The 13123-nt window shown below is 39.6% G+C and overlaps 1 protein-coding gene across 1 annotated transcript in view; it reads right to left on the bottom strand.

Moving 5' to 3' along the window:
- LOC117301100 overlaps nt 1-13123 on the bottom strand; it is an 89922-nt gene that overhangs the window by 62237 nt on the left and 14562 nt on the right. The window contains exons 5-10 of the mRNA XM_033784984.1: nt 8421-8530; nt 5685-5752; nt 4701-4891; nt 3895-4362; nt 2136-2495; nt 1363-1485 (exon numbers count right to left, since the gene is read on the bottom strand). Of these exons, the coding sequence (XP_033640875.1) occupies nt 1363-1485; nt 2136-2495; nt 3895-4362; nt 4701-4891; nt 5685-5752; nt 8421-8530 (1320 nt within the window). The remainder of the gene's footprint in view (nt 1-1362; nt 1486-2135; nt 2496-3894; nt 4363-4700; nt 4892-5684; nt 5753-8420; nt 8531-13123) is intronic.

Here is a 13123-nt window from a genome sequence, read left to right as displayed (position 1 = left end):
TTACCATTTCATAGCTGGAGGGGTGTTGTGTTGAAAGAAATCATTGAACAATTATAATGTTTGCATTTATTTTACTTTGTGACAAAAAGTGTTGATGTTTTATTACCAAAAAGGTATTTATGAATGGGAATCAAAGTGTGTTGAATCGGTTTTCAACTACATGTAGTGGTTTAAACCCGCCGAGGACTGGTTCTTGATAATTTACCTCAACTTCATCTCGGTAAAAGTATCAAGAACCAGGCCTTGTTGGGATTAAACCACTAGTTGAAAACCACACATTGATTCCCTTAGTATTTTCCTGCACGGTATGTGGGAATATTAGATGACACTATGAGGCCTGCTCCTTTTACATAGAACCATGTTATGGTTAACAGGCGCTGTGGTGCACTATGCTGCCAATCAAACTAGGGACACGGGGGCGAACCCCGTCTCTGTTCAAAAAGTGCACTGGGTTCTTTAACGTGCGTTTACGTAAGTATCACGGTTGGGTGTCTTACTTAGAGGCACTGGACACTATTGGTAATTACTTATAGCAATTGCTAGGATAAAAATTACTTGGTAACAAGCAGTGGAGAGCTACATGTATTGATAGTATAACTGATTGTGAGATATGGATTCCTCTGACGTAACGTAGGCCTACATGTACATGTAGTTTTTGAGAAAGAAGTAATTTCTCACTAAAATACTTGAATTGATTTAAAGACCTCCACTAAGGTCTAGAATTCAAGCATCTTAAAGGAAAAAACTTGGGGACAAGGTTGTTTTTCCTTTCATTATTCTCTCGCAACTTCGACGACCAATTGAGCTCAAACTTTCACAGATTTATTTATGCATATGTTGAGATACACCATTAGTGAGAAGACTGGTCTTCGACAACTACCAAAGCTGTCCAAAGGTGTCAAGACTGGGACTCGAACCCATCACACTCTGCTGATCAGAAACAGTAAACACCAGAGTTTGAATTGTGAAAGACTAGCCTTCACAATTGGTGTATCCCAACATATGCATAAAATAACAAACCTGTGAAAATTTGAGCTAAATCGGTCATCGAAGTTGTGAGATAATAATGAAAGAAAAAAACACCCAAGCTTGTCACAACATAGAGCAAGGAAAGTTGAGTGCTTTCAGATGGTTGATTTCGAGACCTCATATTCTAAATCTGAGGTCTCAAAATCAATTTCATGGAAAATTACTTCTTTCTCAAAAACTACAATACTTCAGAGGGAGCCGCTTCTCACACTGTTTTAATATATCAACCTCTCCCCATTACTTGTTACCAATTAATGTTTTATGCTAATAATTATTTGGAGTATTTACCAATAGTGTCCACTGCCTTTAAGGACAGCTTTAAGTCTAACGTACCATTACAGTCATACTCATCGAGTCCGTTGACGCAGTTGTTGTACTCGTTACACACCAATGTTTTATCAATGCAGACAGAGTGGCCGCAGTCGAACTTGTTATCAACTGAACACATTATCGAATCTGTAATTTAACATACAAGGTTAAGAAGCCATACAAATTTGTACAACAAAGGGGTAAATGGGTACCTGTTACGGCAGAGATGGTTCTTGTGATCGATTTAGTTGAGTAGTGCATATTTGTTTCACAGGCTCTATAAATCTCCTCAGGGAGCGGAGATGTTTAAGGATTTTTTGTAAGCGCTGTGATATAGTTTTCTATGGGGAGCGTTTCTAAATACCTGTTATTATTATTATTATTATTAAGGAATGATTTAAGGCCCGGTGACCAGGGGTAATAATGTTCAAAGTTCTCTAGAGACGCCCTTCGAGTGTGATGAAAGTGCGATAAACAAATTTGTATTGTTATTGTTATTATTATTATTTTTGTATATTTGGTTTGCGGTAACACCATGTGTGTATCTACTTGCCAGGTAGAGTTTGTTCTTAGAGAACTGTCTTACTTTATTCTACTGCCGGAGGTTCAGGAGACTTCTCAGTTCTAAAAAGAACTGTCCAGCTTTTTAACTACTGTATAACCAGGGCGGATGGTATAGAAAATAGACTGGACTACTACTTAACTGTACTGCCACGGAGTCAGTTCTGAATTGGTCTCAACGTTTCGACTAGCTTGCTCTAGTCATCGTCAGGATTATTATTATTATATAAACATACCTGTAGATGGAACACTGGTAACCTCCATTTGAAACCTATGCTTGACGCTTACGTCCGCCGTTGACCTGAAAGTAATCCACATGGTGTAACCATCGGAGATCAAGACACTAGGGGGAGTACTGGGGCTGTCCCATCCAAAGAAGCGGGTAGACGGGTTGTTGATATCGTCACCGTCGCCGATTTGGATCGACTCCAAAGACGTGTCAGCGATGTAAAAATATGTGAAAGTCACCCGAAGCTTGCGGTCAGCTGCCGCCTGGACGATCCAGGCGAGGCTGGTGCAGTCGGGATACCCACAGGGATAATTAGGAGATGAAATTTTCCTCGACTTGCCTGCATCGATGGGGATTCTCACAGTTGCTGTAAAAAAAAGGTAAAACATTGCAGGGTTCTTAGTATTTTCCTGGAAAGTACTCAAAGAATAAATAAAATAATAAATAAATATGGATTCACCCTTTTACCGTGATGTCAGCACTGTATACTCTTGACTTTAACACCTTCCCGACTTTAACACCTTTTCAATCGTTGCAGTAACCTGCTGCTAAAACATCTATGATTTTAACTGCCTCTAACTACTTGGCAATATTGGTGGTCCAGTTATAGTAGTACCCTGTTCGCACATAGACCCTGCTTCTATTACGATGGAAAAGTGGCCGAGAGCATGACCAATCACGGCTTAATCATTGGCCAAACGTGGAATCTCTATGAGCGTGGTTTGGTTTGGGATGGGATCTCCAAGGTCAGGAAGCTGCGTTCTCTCCCCAGGCTTATTTTTAACATGTTCAAAATAAGCGTAGCCGGGTCGTAGCCAATTAATGAGCAGAAAAAAGTCGCAGTGGGAACGCCATGATCCCACACGCAGCGTGGTAGCATCAGGCTGAAATCCTAGCACCGTTGGCAACCATTTCGAAGTAGAAAACTACTAGATCGGCATCGGTCTGGGTGTAATCGTAGTGACAGCGAGTCAGCAACTGTTTTGGCGCAGAAGCAGTACAGTTGTACAAGATAAATGTATTGCAATGAAAATGTTGCCTGCAGTTCTTAACTTGCATTATTGCGCGATTTTGATGGCGATTTGTGTCCCGACTCGATACACTTTTAAGATCACGGTGATTGGCATGGTCTTCGTAAGGTCGTAGAAAATAGAGCTGTGTGAACGGGGTACAAAACACTGCTCTAAAATGACAAAGGTTGTGTGTTCCATGACCACTCGAGTAATATGCCTGCGTTTTTTTTTTCCACAACACTCATCAGGAAGGCTCCGAGTATACAGTGCTAGCTGCATCAGTGTAAATGTAAAACCAAAATTAATATTTGTTGTCCCCTGTACTGGTTTCAACATGCTTAGTTTTCTTGGGAGACAATTGTTTAGCGCTATATCGTCTACTTCAGCAGCTACGAGAATTGACCCCTTGGGTATTGCATGAATCCACCATCCGCTTTATTTTCGACTGCAGGAGGGCGCTCTCAATACTTTTTTTTTATCACATCCGGGAGTACACATGATATCTGCAAAGTTTTAGTCAGCTTTCTGCCACTTTTGTTGCACCACATAGTTTTGACATTAAAAGTTCTTTTGAGGTGAATTATATTAAAAGGCTCCTTTAAAGGTGTTATTGTCCTCAATTGATATATAAATGAATATGAAGTGATACAAATATGTTTAAAAACGTCCTTTCAAAATCAAAAATACAACATTTTTGCTGACAAACACTTCCTTTCGGGCTACTAAAAAAAAATTCCTACCCTCACTTGTTACCTTTTACATCTATTGATTCACAATTTGGGTCAATAGGCCGAAGGGTTGGCATATCTGTTGTCGTTCCCTCAGTTGATGGCAGAGTTGTGGTGACTTCAGTTGATGGCAGATCTGTTGTAGCCTCTGTTGGTGGATCAGTTGGGGGATCAGTTGGTGGATCAGTTGGTGGATCAGTTGGTGGATCAGTTGGTGGATTAGTTGGTGGATCTGTTGGTGGATCAGTTGGTGGATCAGTTGGGGGATCAGTTGGTGGATCAGTTGGTGGATCAGTTGGTGGATCAGTTGGTGGATTAGTTGGTGGATCAGTTGGTGGATCAGTTGGTGGATCAGTTGGTGGATCAGTCGGAACAGTTGGTGGAACTGATGGAACAGTTAGAACAGTTGGTGGGATTGTCGGTGCCAATGTTGCTGGATCAGTTGCTGGTGGATTTGTGACTATACCATTATCTGGAACTGGCTCAATGCTTCCTATCAAAGAGAAGAGCACCACAATAAAAAACATTATTGAAATATACTTTTCAGCAGCAGGGCCCAATTTCATGGCTCTGCTTAATAATAATAAACCGTTTTTAGAAATCAGTTTTCACGCCCGAGGGGTGTCTCAAAGTGCTTCTGACATTATTACCCCTGGTCACTGGGCCTTAAATCATTCCTTAAACCATCTCAGCCCCCTGGGCAGTTTTTTTCATGTTTACAATTCTTTTGAGAAATTACCAATAGTATCCAGTGGCTTTAATGTACATGTATCCCTCTAAGTAACGTTATAGACATCAGCAGTTGTATTCTTTGTATTTTGTTCCACCTACTTGCAACTACAAGATACTGTCCTAATCGGAGGCCGTTACAGCAATCCGGTTGACTGGTGAACCTGTTGATTATCACTATGATTCTGGACACAAACTCATCCAAGATGATATTGAGGTTGGATGATGAGCTGCCGAGTACTCGTATTGCCTCACGGAAATGCGATACCACACGTGGTTTTATACTTCCAGCTCTGCCAAAGCAAAAACAGGACAGTTTATAAGTTACAATATTTGTGTTTCACCTGTACACCAATGTGTGTAAGGGAATTGCAAAATTACACACACACAATTCACACCGGTACCAGTGTTTTTTCCTGCAATATTGGTGTAGCACTTGTAGATAGATATACCCGCTGATTCGAACTGCCTCAAGCTACCGGCAATCTCGGTGGTCTAGTTGGTAAGACACTGCTCTAGAATTGCAAGGGTCGTGGGTTCGAATCCCATCTGAGTAAAATGCCTGTGATATTTTGTTCACAGGACTCTGGGAAAAATGGTGTAGGGTTTTGTTGAAAGTAGCAGAGATGCCAAGTCCGGAGGCCAGCTATGCAAGAGATTTTTCAAAGCTCACGTTACATAGTGTAAATAGACTGTGCAAGTCTCGCGCATATTTGAACTTCCGAGAACATTGTGGTCCCAACCTTCATGGAGTTTTACGTTGGACAGATTTTTGTTTTGGCATTTAGTTTAGTTTTACGGAATTTATGATGAAAGTTACTTATGTTGTTGAAAAAGTAAAACAGTATTCCACCTGGATGGGCGGAATAGTGGGGCCGATTTATTTTTCTTTTCGGTATGTCCTATATACACTTCCGTAGTTTTGAGAAGAGATTTGAATTTTGTTGTACAAAGACAAGATATAAGATTAAGTGGTAGAGAGTTCCAGATGCGTGGCACAGCCATAAAAAAAGACCTGTCTCAAGGAAGTTTCTCGTCCCTGCAAAAGGGACCGATAGAAAAGTTAAGGATACAAAATGAACCTACCTGAATCCAACCACCTCAGTGCGATCATGAACTTCACCAACTTCACTGTTCTGGTAGGCATCATTCACCTGTGTCAAGAAATGGTGGAGGCTAGGTTATAAAGTAATATGCTTCCCTTACCATGCAACAATATGCACCAATGGTAATAGTTGTAATTTGTAGCAGTTCGGCAGTTACATGTAACTCACAGATGTCATTAATAATAATAATAATAACAACCAATTCTGATAACTGTATCAATGCGCTTAACATTAGTGCCCTGGTCATAGGGCCAATAACATCCCTTTTTAAAGTCACCTGGAAGTGGTATTTTGTCAAAATAAAGCTTTTGTCACTTAAATAATGTGTTTCGATGAGTAGAATATGAATAAACAGTTAACTAAGGTTCTAAAAATTTACATGTAGTTTCTATTTTATTAACAAATTTAAAAGTAGGCCCGACCCGAGGGCGTTGTTCGTGACGTCAATCGAGGCGCGATATTTGAAGCACGACGGCTCGAAGTGTTTGCTGCACAGCGCCGGAAAAGACGTCGGACCGGACCACTTTGCAAACTGACCCCATTTTTAGTTGTTTTAATAATAATAATAATAATAAATAATAACCGTATTTTATAACTCACCTTTTGCCAAAGGATACAAAGGTCCAGGTATTATTACTGCAAGGAGTGGGGCGAATTTTTGAGATATAAGACCTAATCCTTATAAAGGATTCCTTAAGCACCTTAAATGGTTTACAAGGTGCTGTGGCGCAATAGGCTGCCAATCCAGCCAGGAACACCGAGGCGAACCCCTTCTCTTGCCGATAAGTGCACTGGGTTCTTTTACATGCGTTTACACAACACATGGGACCAACCACTTTATGTCCCATCCGAAGTACGAATCAATGGTTATGTGTCTTGCTTAAGCACACAAGTGTCACGGCTGGGGATTCGAACCCACACTCTGCTGATCAGAAACCCCAGAGTTTTGCTGCCTCCAACAGCAATACACCAGCAGCAATACACCTGGTCGACATTGCCGGAAAAATGCAAGAAATAAACTATTTTTCGAAACGTACAAATTCACGACTAGCACTTGCATGTACTTGCACGTACGTGTGTTCGATGTTCGATCGAGGCAAAGTCTGCTTCGATTGACGTCACAAAAGGGTTAGGCGGAGTCACCCCCAAACAACTTTATCTGTTTTTTAAACATATAAATCGTTACAAAAAATTACTCAAAAAAATATGTTATTGTTCAATAACATATACTCTAATGTTTGAAGTGAAAAGAATTCTATTTCCAGGTGACTTTAATGTTTCTCAGCTCCCTTGGGAGTATACAACCTGGGCAACAGTTTATATCGCTCCAAAGGCTTTTTCATTTACAATATCAACCTTTACCCTCGCAGGTACCCATTTATACCCCTGGGTGAAGAGAAGCAATTATAGTAAAGAATCTTGCTCAAAGACACAAGTGTCACGACCGGGATTCAAACCCACACTCCGGTGAATTAGCACCAGAATTTGAATTCTATGCTCTTTAAAACCACTCGGCCATGACACTCTACATTAACTGACTGAATTTGTTGCATTTAGCAGCATTTAGCGTTCAAGCGACTTCATAATGGTGTTGCATTTTGTTGCATCTGGCAGTCAACTCAAATTCATACCTTGATGGAATTTATTGCATGATTTGACAGAGCCATGGTCCCACATTAGCCAAGTCACTACTACACTACACAGGGCAAACATTTTTGATCAGTCCTAGCACAAACAACAAACCACTGCACAATGCAACAAAATCCCTTGTTGCATTTTGTTGCATTTGGCATGGTTCTCATTTCAACTGTGTTGCATTCTGTTGTATTTGGCAGGGTATGTAGAGGGACCCTATGGGGGTAATTTGAACATGCAGGCTTTACTAATTCAACAAAATACAACTGGTGATAAAAGCAAAGCTCGGTGGTCTTACAATGTAATTATCGGACAGGGGTCTGAATGACTTCTGGACAAGCCCCTGCGTGAGTTTTAGACGCAATTTGGACACTTTGTGTTTCAAGGGAATTGCTCTTTTATTGTTAAAATGTGGAAATTCCTTAAATTCCAAGATGTTAGAATTCCAGTGGTGTACAGACTATGTGCACCACCAAAATACAAAAATAGATGTTTGTGGGTGATGGTTCTACAATCTTCCAAGAAAATTTGAAGGATTGAGGATTTTTTGAGCAAATCCTGAAATCAGAAAAGATACCGAGTATCGATTAATGCAGGAATTATGCATCGCACCCAAGTTTACGATACAAGCTTTGAAGCGCACGCAAAAGGATCACTTCAAGAAGATGCAACTTTGTATTTCAAGTATCAAATAATCAATCACCAGGGAAACATAACATTTATAAGGCGCACAGTATTTGAAGACTAGCCTCAAGTTTTTAATATCTCTTAGGACTAGTCCTTAGTTACGACTATAGTCTTAACTCTTTGTGAAATCGACCCCTGGGTGTCTAGTGAATCTACTACACGACTAGTTGTGCCTCAGATAGTCGTAACTTTGACACTAGTCATGACTAATTTTTAATTCCCAGATGCACTGTGGCATATCATTTTCTGCAAGCGCACTATAGTAAAATTCAAGTTGAAAGGATTGGAGAAGTGTCACTGATGTCTGATTGTGTTTGGTAAGTATATTATGTTGTCATGAGCGACAGGCAGGGAAAGAAATCACTGGGCCAACCTGATCCCCCGTTTAACTTACCGCTGCCAACACTTTTTCTTCAAGCTGTTGGTACTCTGGCGATGATGGGTCATTATAGACATCAATGAACGTCCCCTGTACCGTCATATCGGCTTCCACGGTGACTGGGCCTAAACAAATAATAATGCAGAATTTCAAGTTGAACAACTGAGCTTACAACTCCCCTTCACATGCATTCTGTGAACTCATTAAAAAACACTTTTCTTTGTGTCATAGATGTTGTAGACATGCTTGTAGATCCTTCTGTAATGTTTCATTCCCACTGATTAAAGAATGATCTTCCATTTTGGTGTAAAACACCAACACACAGTCTGTGTGTGCAACCATCTTGCAGTATAAAATGACTGTATGAGTGTCAGTTAGAATTCAAACTAACCCCCACAGGAAGTGTTTTGTAATTTTGTATTATGTTCTACATTTCTTTTTTGTTGTATGTATTGTATTTTTGTTCTGCGCCTCGGAATAGGGTCTTGTACACTAGATAGATGGCGCATTATAAATGCATTATTATTATTATTATTATTATTATTATTATTATTATTATTAATTGACAGAGTCAAGTTACACTTCCTGCCCTGAGGGAAACCAACAAATATTTATCAACAGTTTCTTACTGAAGTAAGAAATGGTTTCTTACTGAAGTAAGAAATTAGCAAGATGTTTTTCTTACTCAGAAACTTCTAATAAGAAATGTTTGCAAAATTCTTTCTTGATGAAACAATTTCTTATTTCATGTCTATTCTTATAGGATTCTTATATGATCCCGACTCTCTTGAAAGAATCTTATAAGAATCTTATGAGATCTTATAAGTTGGAATCGTACGGGACTTATCAAGTCTAAAATGTACATAATAGTCAAAATAATAACAACAATGTGTTTAAGATTGTATTCAGGGCAGTGGACACTATATTGGTAGTAACTCAAAACAATTATTAGCATAAAAACTTACTTGGTAACGAGTCACTAGGGAGCTGCTGATAGTATAAAACATTGTGAGAAACGGCTCCCTCTGAAGTAACGTACAAGTAGTTTTCGAGAAAGAGGTAATTTTTCACGAATTTGATTTCAAGACCTCAGAATTAGATTTTGAGGTCTCGAAAACAACCTTCTGAAAGCACATAACTTTGTGAAGCAAGACTTTGATGACCAATTGAGGTCAAATTTTCACAGGTTTGTTATTTCATGCATACGTTGAGATACACCAAGTGAAAAGACTGGTCTTTAATATTTACCAATAGTGTCCACAGTGTCTTTAAAGGCAGTGGACACTATTGGTAATTGTCAAAGACTAGCCTGCACAGTTGGTGTATCTCAACATATGCATAAAATAACAAACCTGTGAACATTTGGGCTCAATCGGCCTTCGACATTGCGAGATAATAATGAAAGAAAAAAATAACTCTTGTCACACGAAGTTGTGTGCTTTCAGATGCTTGATTTCGAGACCTCAAATTCTAATGAGGTCTCGAAATCAAATTCAAGGAAAATTACTTCTTTCTCGAAAACTATTCCACTTCAGAGGGAGCCGTTTCTCACAATGTTTTATACTACTAACCTCTCCCTATTACTCGTTACCAAGTAAGGTTTTTGTGCTAATAGTTATTTTGAGTAATTACCAAGTGTCCCCTGCCTTTAAAGCACTTCACAACACCCCTCATAAGGATGTATCTGTTTTTATCAGACTATCAGACAAATCCTTCATTGGGCTTAGGACCTGGGACAAGTTTTCCATGAGAAAAGAACTTACGGAAGTGCCAGGGAATTCCGTCTTAACATCAGCAGGGAATTTTTGCATTCTTCGCTTACAAGATCCGCGCTTGCCCTATAAGCAAAGAATGGTGATAGCAAGCACAGATTTCAGCTAGTAAGCAGAGCCAGGAAATTTGGTCCTGGTTGGCAACTGGCTCACAGACTTTACGGCTCCACCTCCAACCCCTCCCCCCCCCCCACCTTCCCCTCCCACTAAACAAATCTATTAAAAAAACTAACCGACTTTATAACTTTTAAGACTCAGTCACTGTCAGCATTTGAGGCACTACAGTCAGGCAGCTTAGGGAATGGATGTTGACACTTCAGACAAAAGCGCCAACGATCCTCATTACCTAAGCTTTGCATTTTTGAAGAACCACTTTACCAAGACTACGGCCGCCTATTACAAGTGGGTAAATTAAAAACCCATATTTGCCAATATCTCATCTTCCAAGTCACCTAGTATCACAATTATAGTGTCTATGAATAATTTAGCCAGGAACTGTGGGTTTGAGAACCACTTGCTTCAGGGGATTACCTCGGACCTGGTAAGGGATAAATTGTTGAGCTTTTTGTGTTTTAACGCTACACGAGGTGCGGACCTTAGAACAAAAATGTCCATGTAATGCAGGGACTTGAGACAACTATGTGGACTTTCATGCATCCACACAGTGTTTCATGCAGTGTTGAATGATATGATTTTCCTTTAAAAGTGCAAAAGGACAAAGGAAAGTCCACTGAGTGACTGCAACACAGAGATATTGTGTATACTTTGTGTTTTCTGTCACAGAGGGTGCTATGACTTGGCACCCTGGACAGAAAAACTACACAAACACATACACAGCTCTGTGTTACATTCACTCTGTGGACTTTCCATTTTAACTCTGTGCACTTTTAAAGGAATTAAAATCTTCAAAACTGCACGAAATACTGTGAGGTTAGACACACTCTGGATCCCCTGTCACCACTCCCCCCCCCTTTCCCCACCATTAGTCAGCAAGTTTTTTTCTCTGGTAGGCATACAGGCACCTAAACAAACCAACCGTAACATTCTTTGGGAGTAGAGGCATCATTGTCATGTAAAAATCATTTGAAATGGGTGGATCGGAACACATCGTAAAATATTATTGATAGACATGTAGGAGACGTCATCTCTCCTTTGTCAATCAGGTACAAAACCGCTGGAGTCTGTCTGGGTCTGTCTTTGTTAGCTTTTTTCAAAAGGCTATATGATGTTGATGATATTTCGCAAAGAGATCAACCAGGATAAAGTTCACTTCATGGTGAACACTAACAACACGTATTTAGTTTACACAGCATAATTTGTTTTTAACCAACTTTAGGCCAAAGAAGCTCAATCCATAGATATTTAGACCTTGCTAGTCTTGAAAATTGAAACAGTTTTAGGGCCACTATTTACCGTGTAGATTTCTGAAGGAAACAAAATCACGCACTTAAAGTCACACACTTTTGGTAATTTTCACAGACCAGTTTTCTCACTTGGTTTATCTCCACATGTACAAAATAACAAACCTCAATTGGTGAATGAAAAGGAAAACAAATCCTGTGACACGATGCTTGATTTTGGGACCATCAAAACCAAATTCAAATACTTTAGTGGGAATTACTTCTTTCTCGAAAACTCCAGAGGGAGCTGTTTCTCACAATATCAACAGCTCTCCATTGCTTGTTACCAAGTAAGTTTTTATGTGAACAATTATTTTGATAGTGTCCAGTGCCTTTAAACAGAGTCACATTATTTGGCTACATGTACATAGTGCGAGTCTTGCACAGTCTTTTGATAATGAACATTTGTTTTATAATAATTTAAATAAGACTTTTAAGCCCATTTTACAAAGAAACATTGCGCTGGTATAAGGAAAGCTACGAAAAAGTAAGTTTATGAGCGAGAAGAGAACAGGTGCGCTTTTCATTTACACTTGAATGTCTGGAGTGATTTGGTAGAAAGTTCCAGCATCGTGGACCAGCAACTGAGTAGGACCGGTCCCCTGCCCTTTTGTGAGTGCGAGGGATGGTTAGATTCTGGCTGGAGTTGGGGCCACTGCGGCCAGGTTTGTTGAAGTTTAGAGACTCTGTGATAATGAAGTACGTCAGAGAGTGCTTTGTGCATGTTCACTGATGTTTTGAAGGTGATGCGTTGTCTAACTGGTAACCAGTGTAATTGTTCGGAAGAGTCTAGGCGTGTAGGGTTCTGAGAAAATGATACGTGCAGCATTATTTTGAAGCCTTTGTAGCCGGTCAATGTTATACCCTGTTGTTAGACGAACATACCACACCACCTACGCGATCACTGCGTCATCGACGAGCCAAAAGTGTCAGAGATTTGGATACAGATCGCTTCTATTTTTAGCATTTAGTGTGGAATGTTATGAATATGTCATGTACGTATGGCAGTGGGCAGGATGGGCCAATGACCAATGAAGTCTGTGTGATGGCTCACTGCTCTACTCAAATGATGTTAGAAGGTTATAAATACAAATGTTTTAAGCAAGTTTCTACAACATTCTTCTTTAACATGTTTAAAGGACTTGGGCACTTTTGAAACACGAAACACAATGTCCGCAGATTTACATTGAACTTACACTGTTTGAAGATATAATGATAAGTAGAAAGCGTACTATAGTTGATGAGGTGCTGTACATGTAGTTTTTGAGAAATTAGTAAAACAATGTCATAAAAATACATTTTTACATGGTAAAATAATTGTCTTCTTATGATCACCGAGTCAAAATTTATTTTTATGACATTGTTTTACTCATTAATTCTCAAAAACTACAGCACCCCAGCAACTCGTATTTAAGGGTACGCTTTCTACTATCATTATCTTCAAATGATGTAAGTTTAGTGAAAATGTAGGGCTGACCAGACTAAGGGGCTGTTACTGTGAGTGCAGGAACTGGTTTCACTTAAAGGGTCTATGTAACTTTTGTAG

The sequence above is a fragment of the Asterias rubens genome, chromosome 16 (genome assembly GCF_902459465.1).
Source record: "Asterias rubens chromosome 16, eAstRub1.3, whole genome shotgun sequence".
Classification (NCBI taxonomy): domain Eukaryota; kingdom Metazoa; phylum Echinodermata; class Asteroidea; order Forcipulatida; family Asteriidae; genus Asterias; species Asterias rubens.
This window is presented reverse-complemented; position numbering and strand designations above follow the sequence as displayed.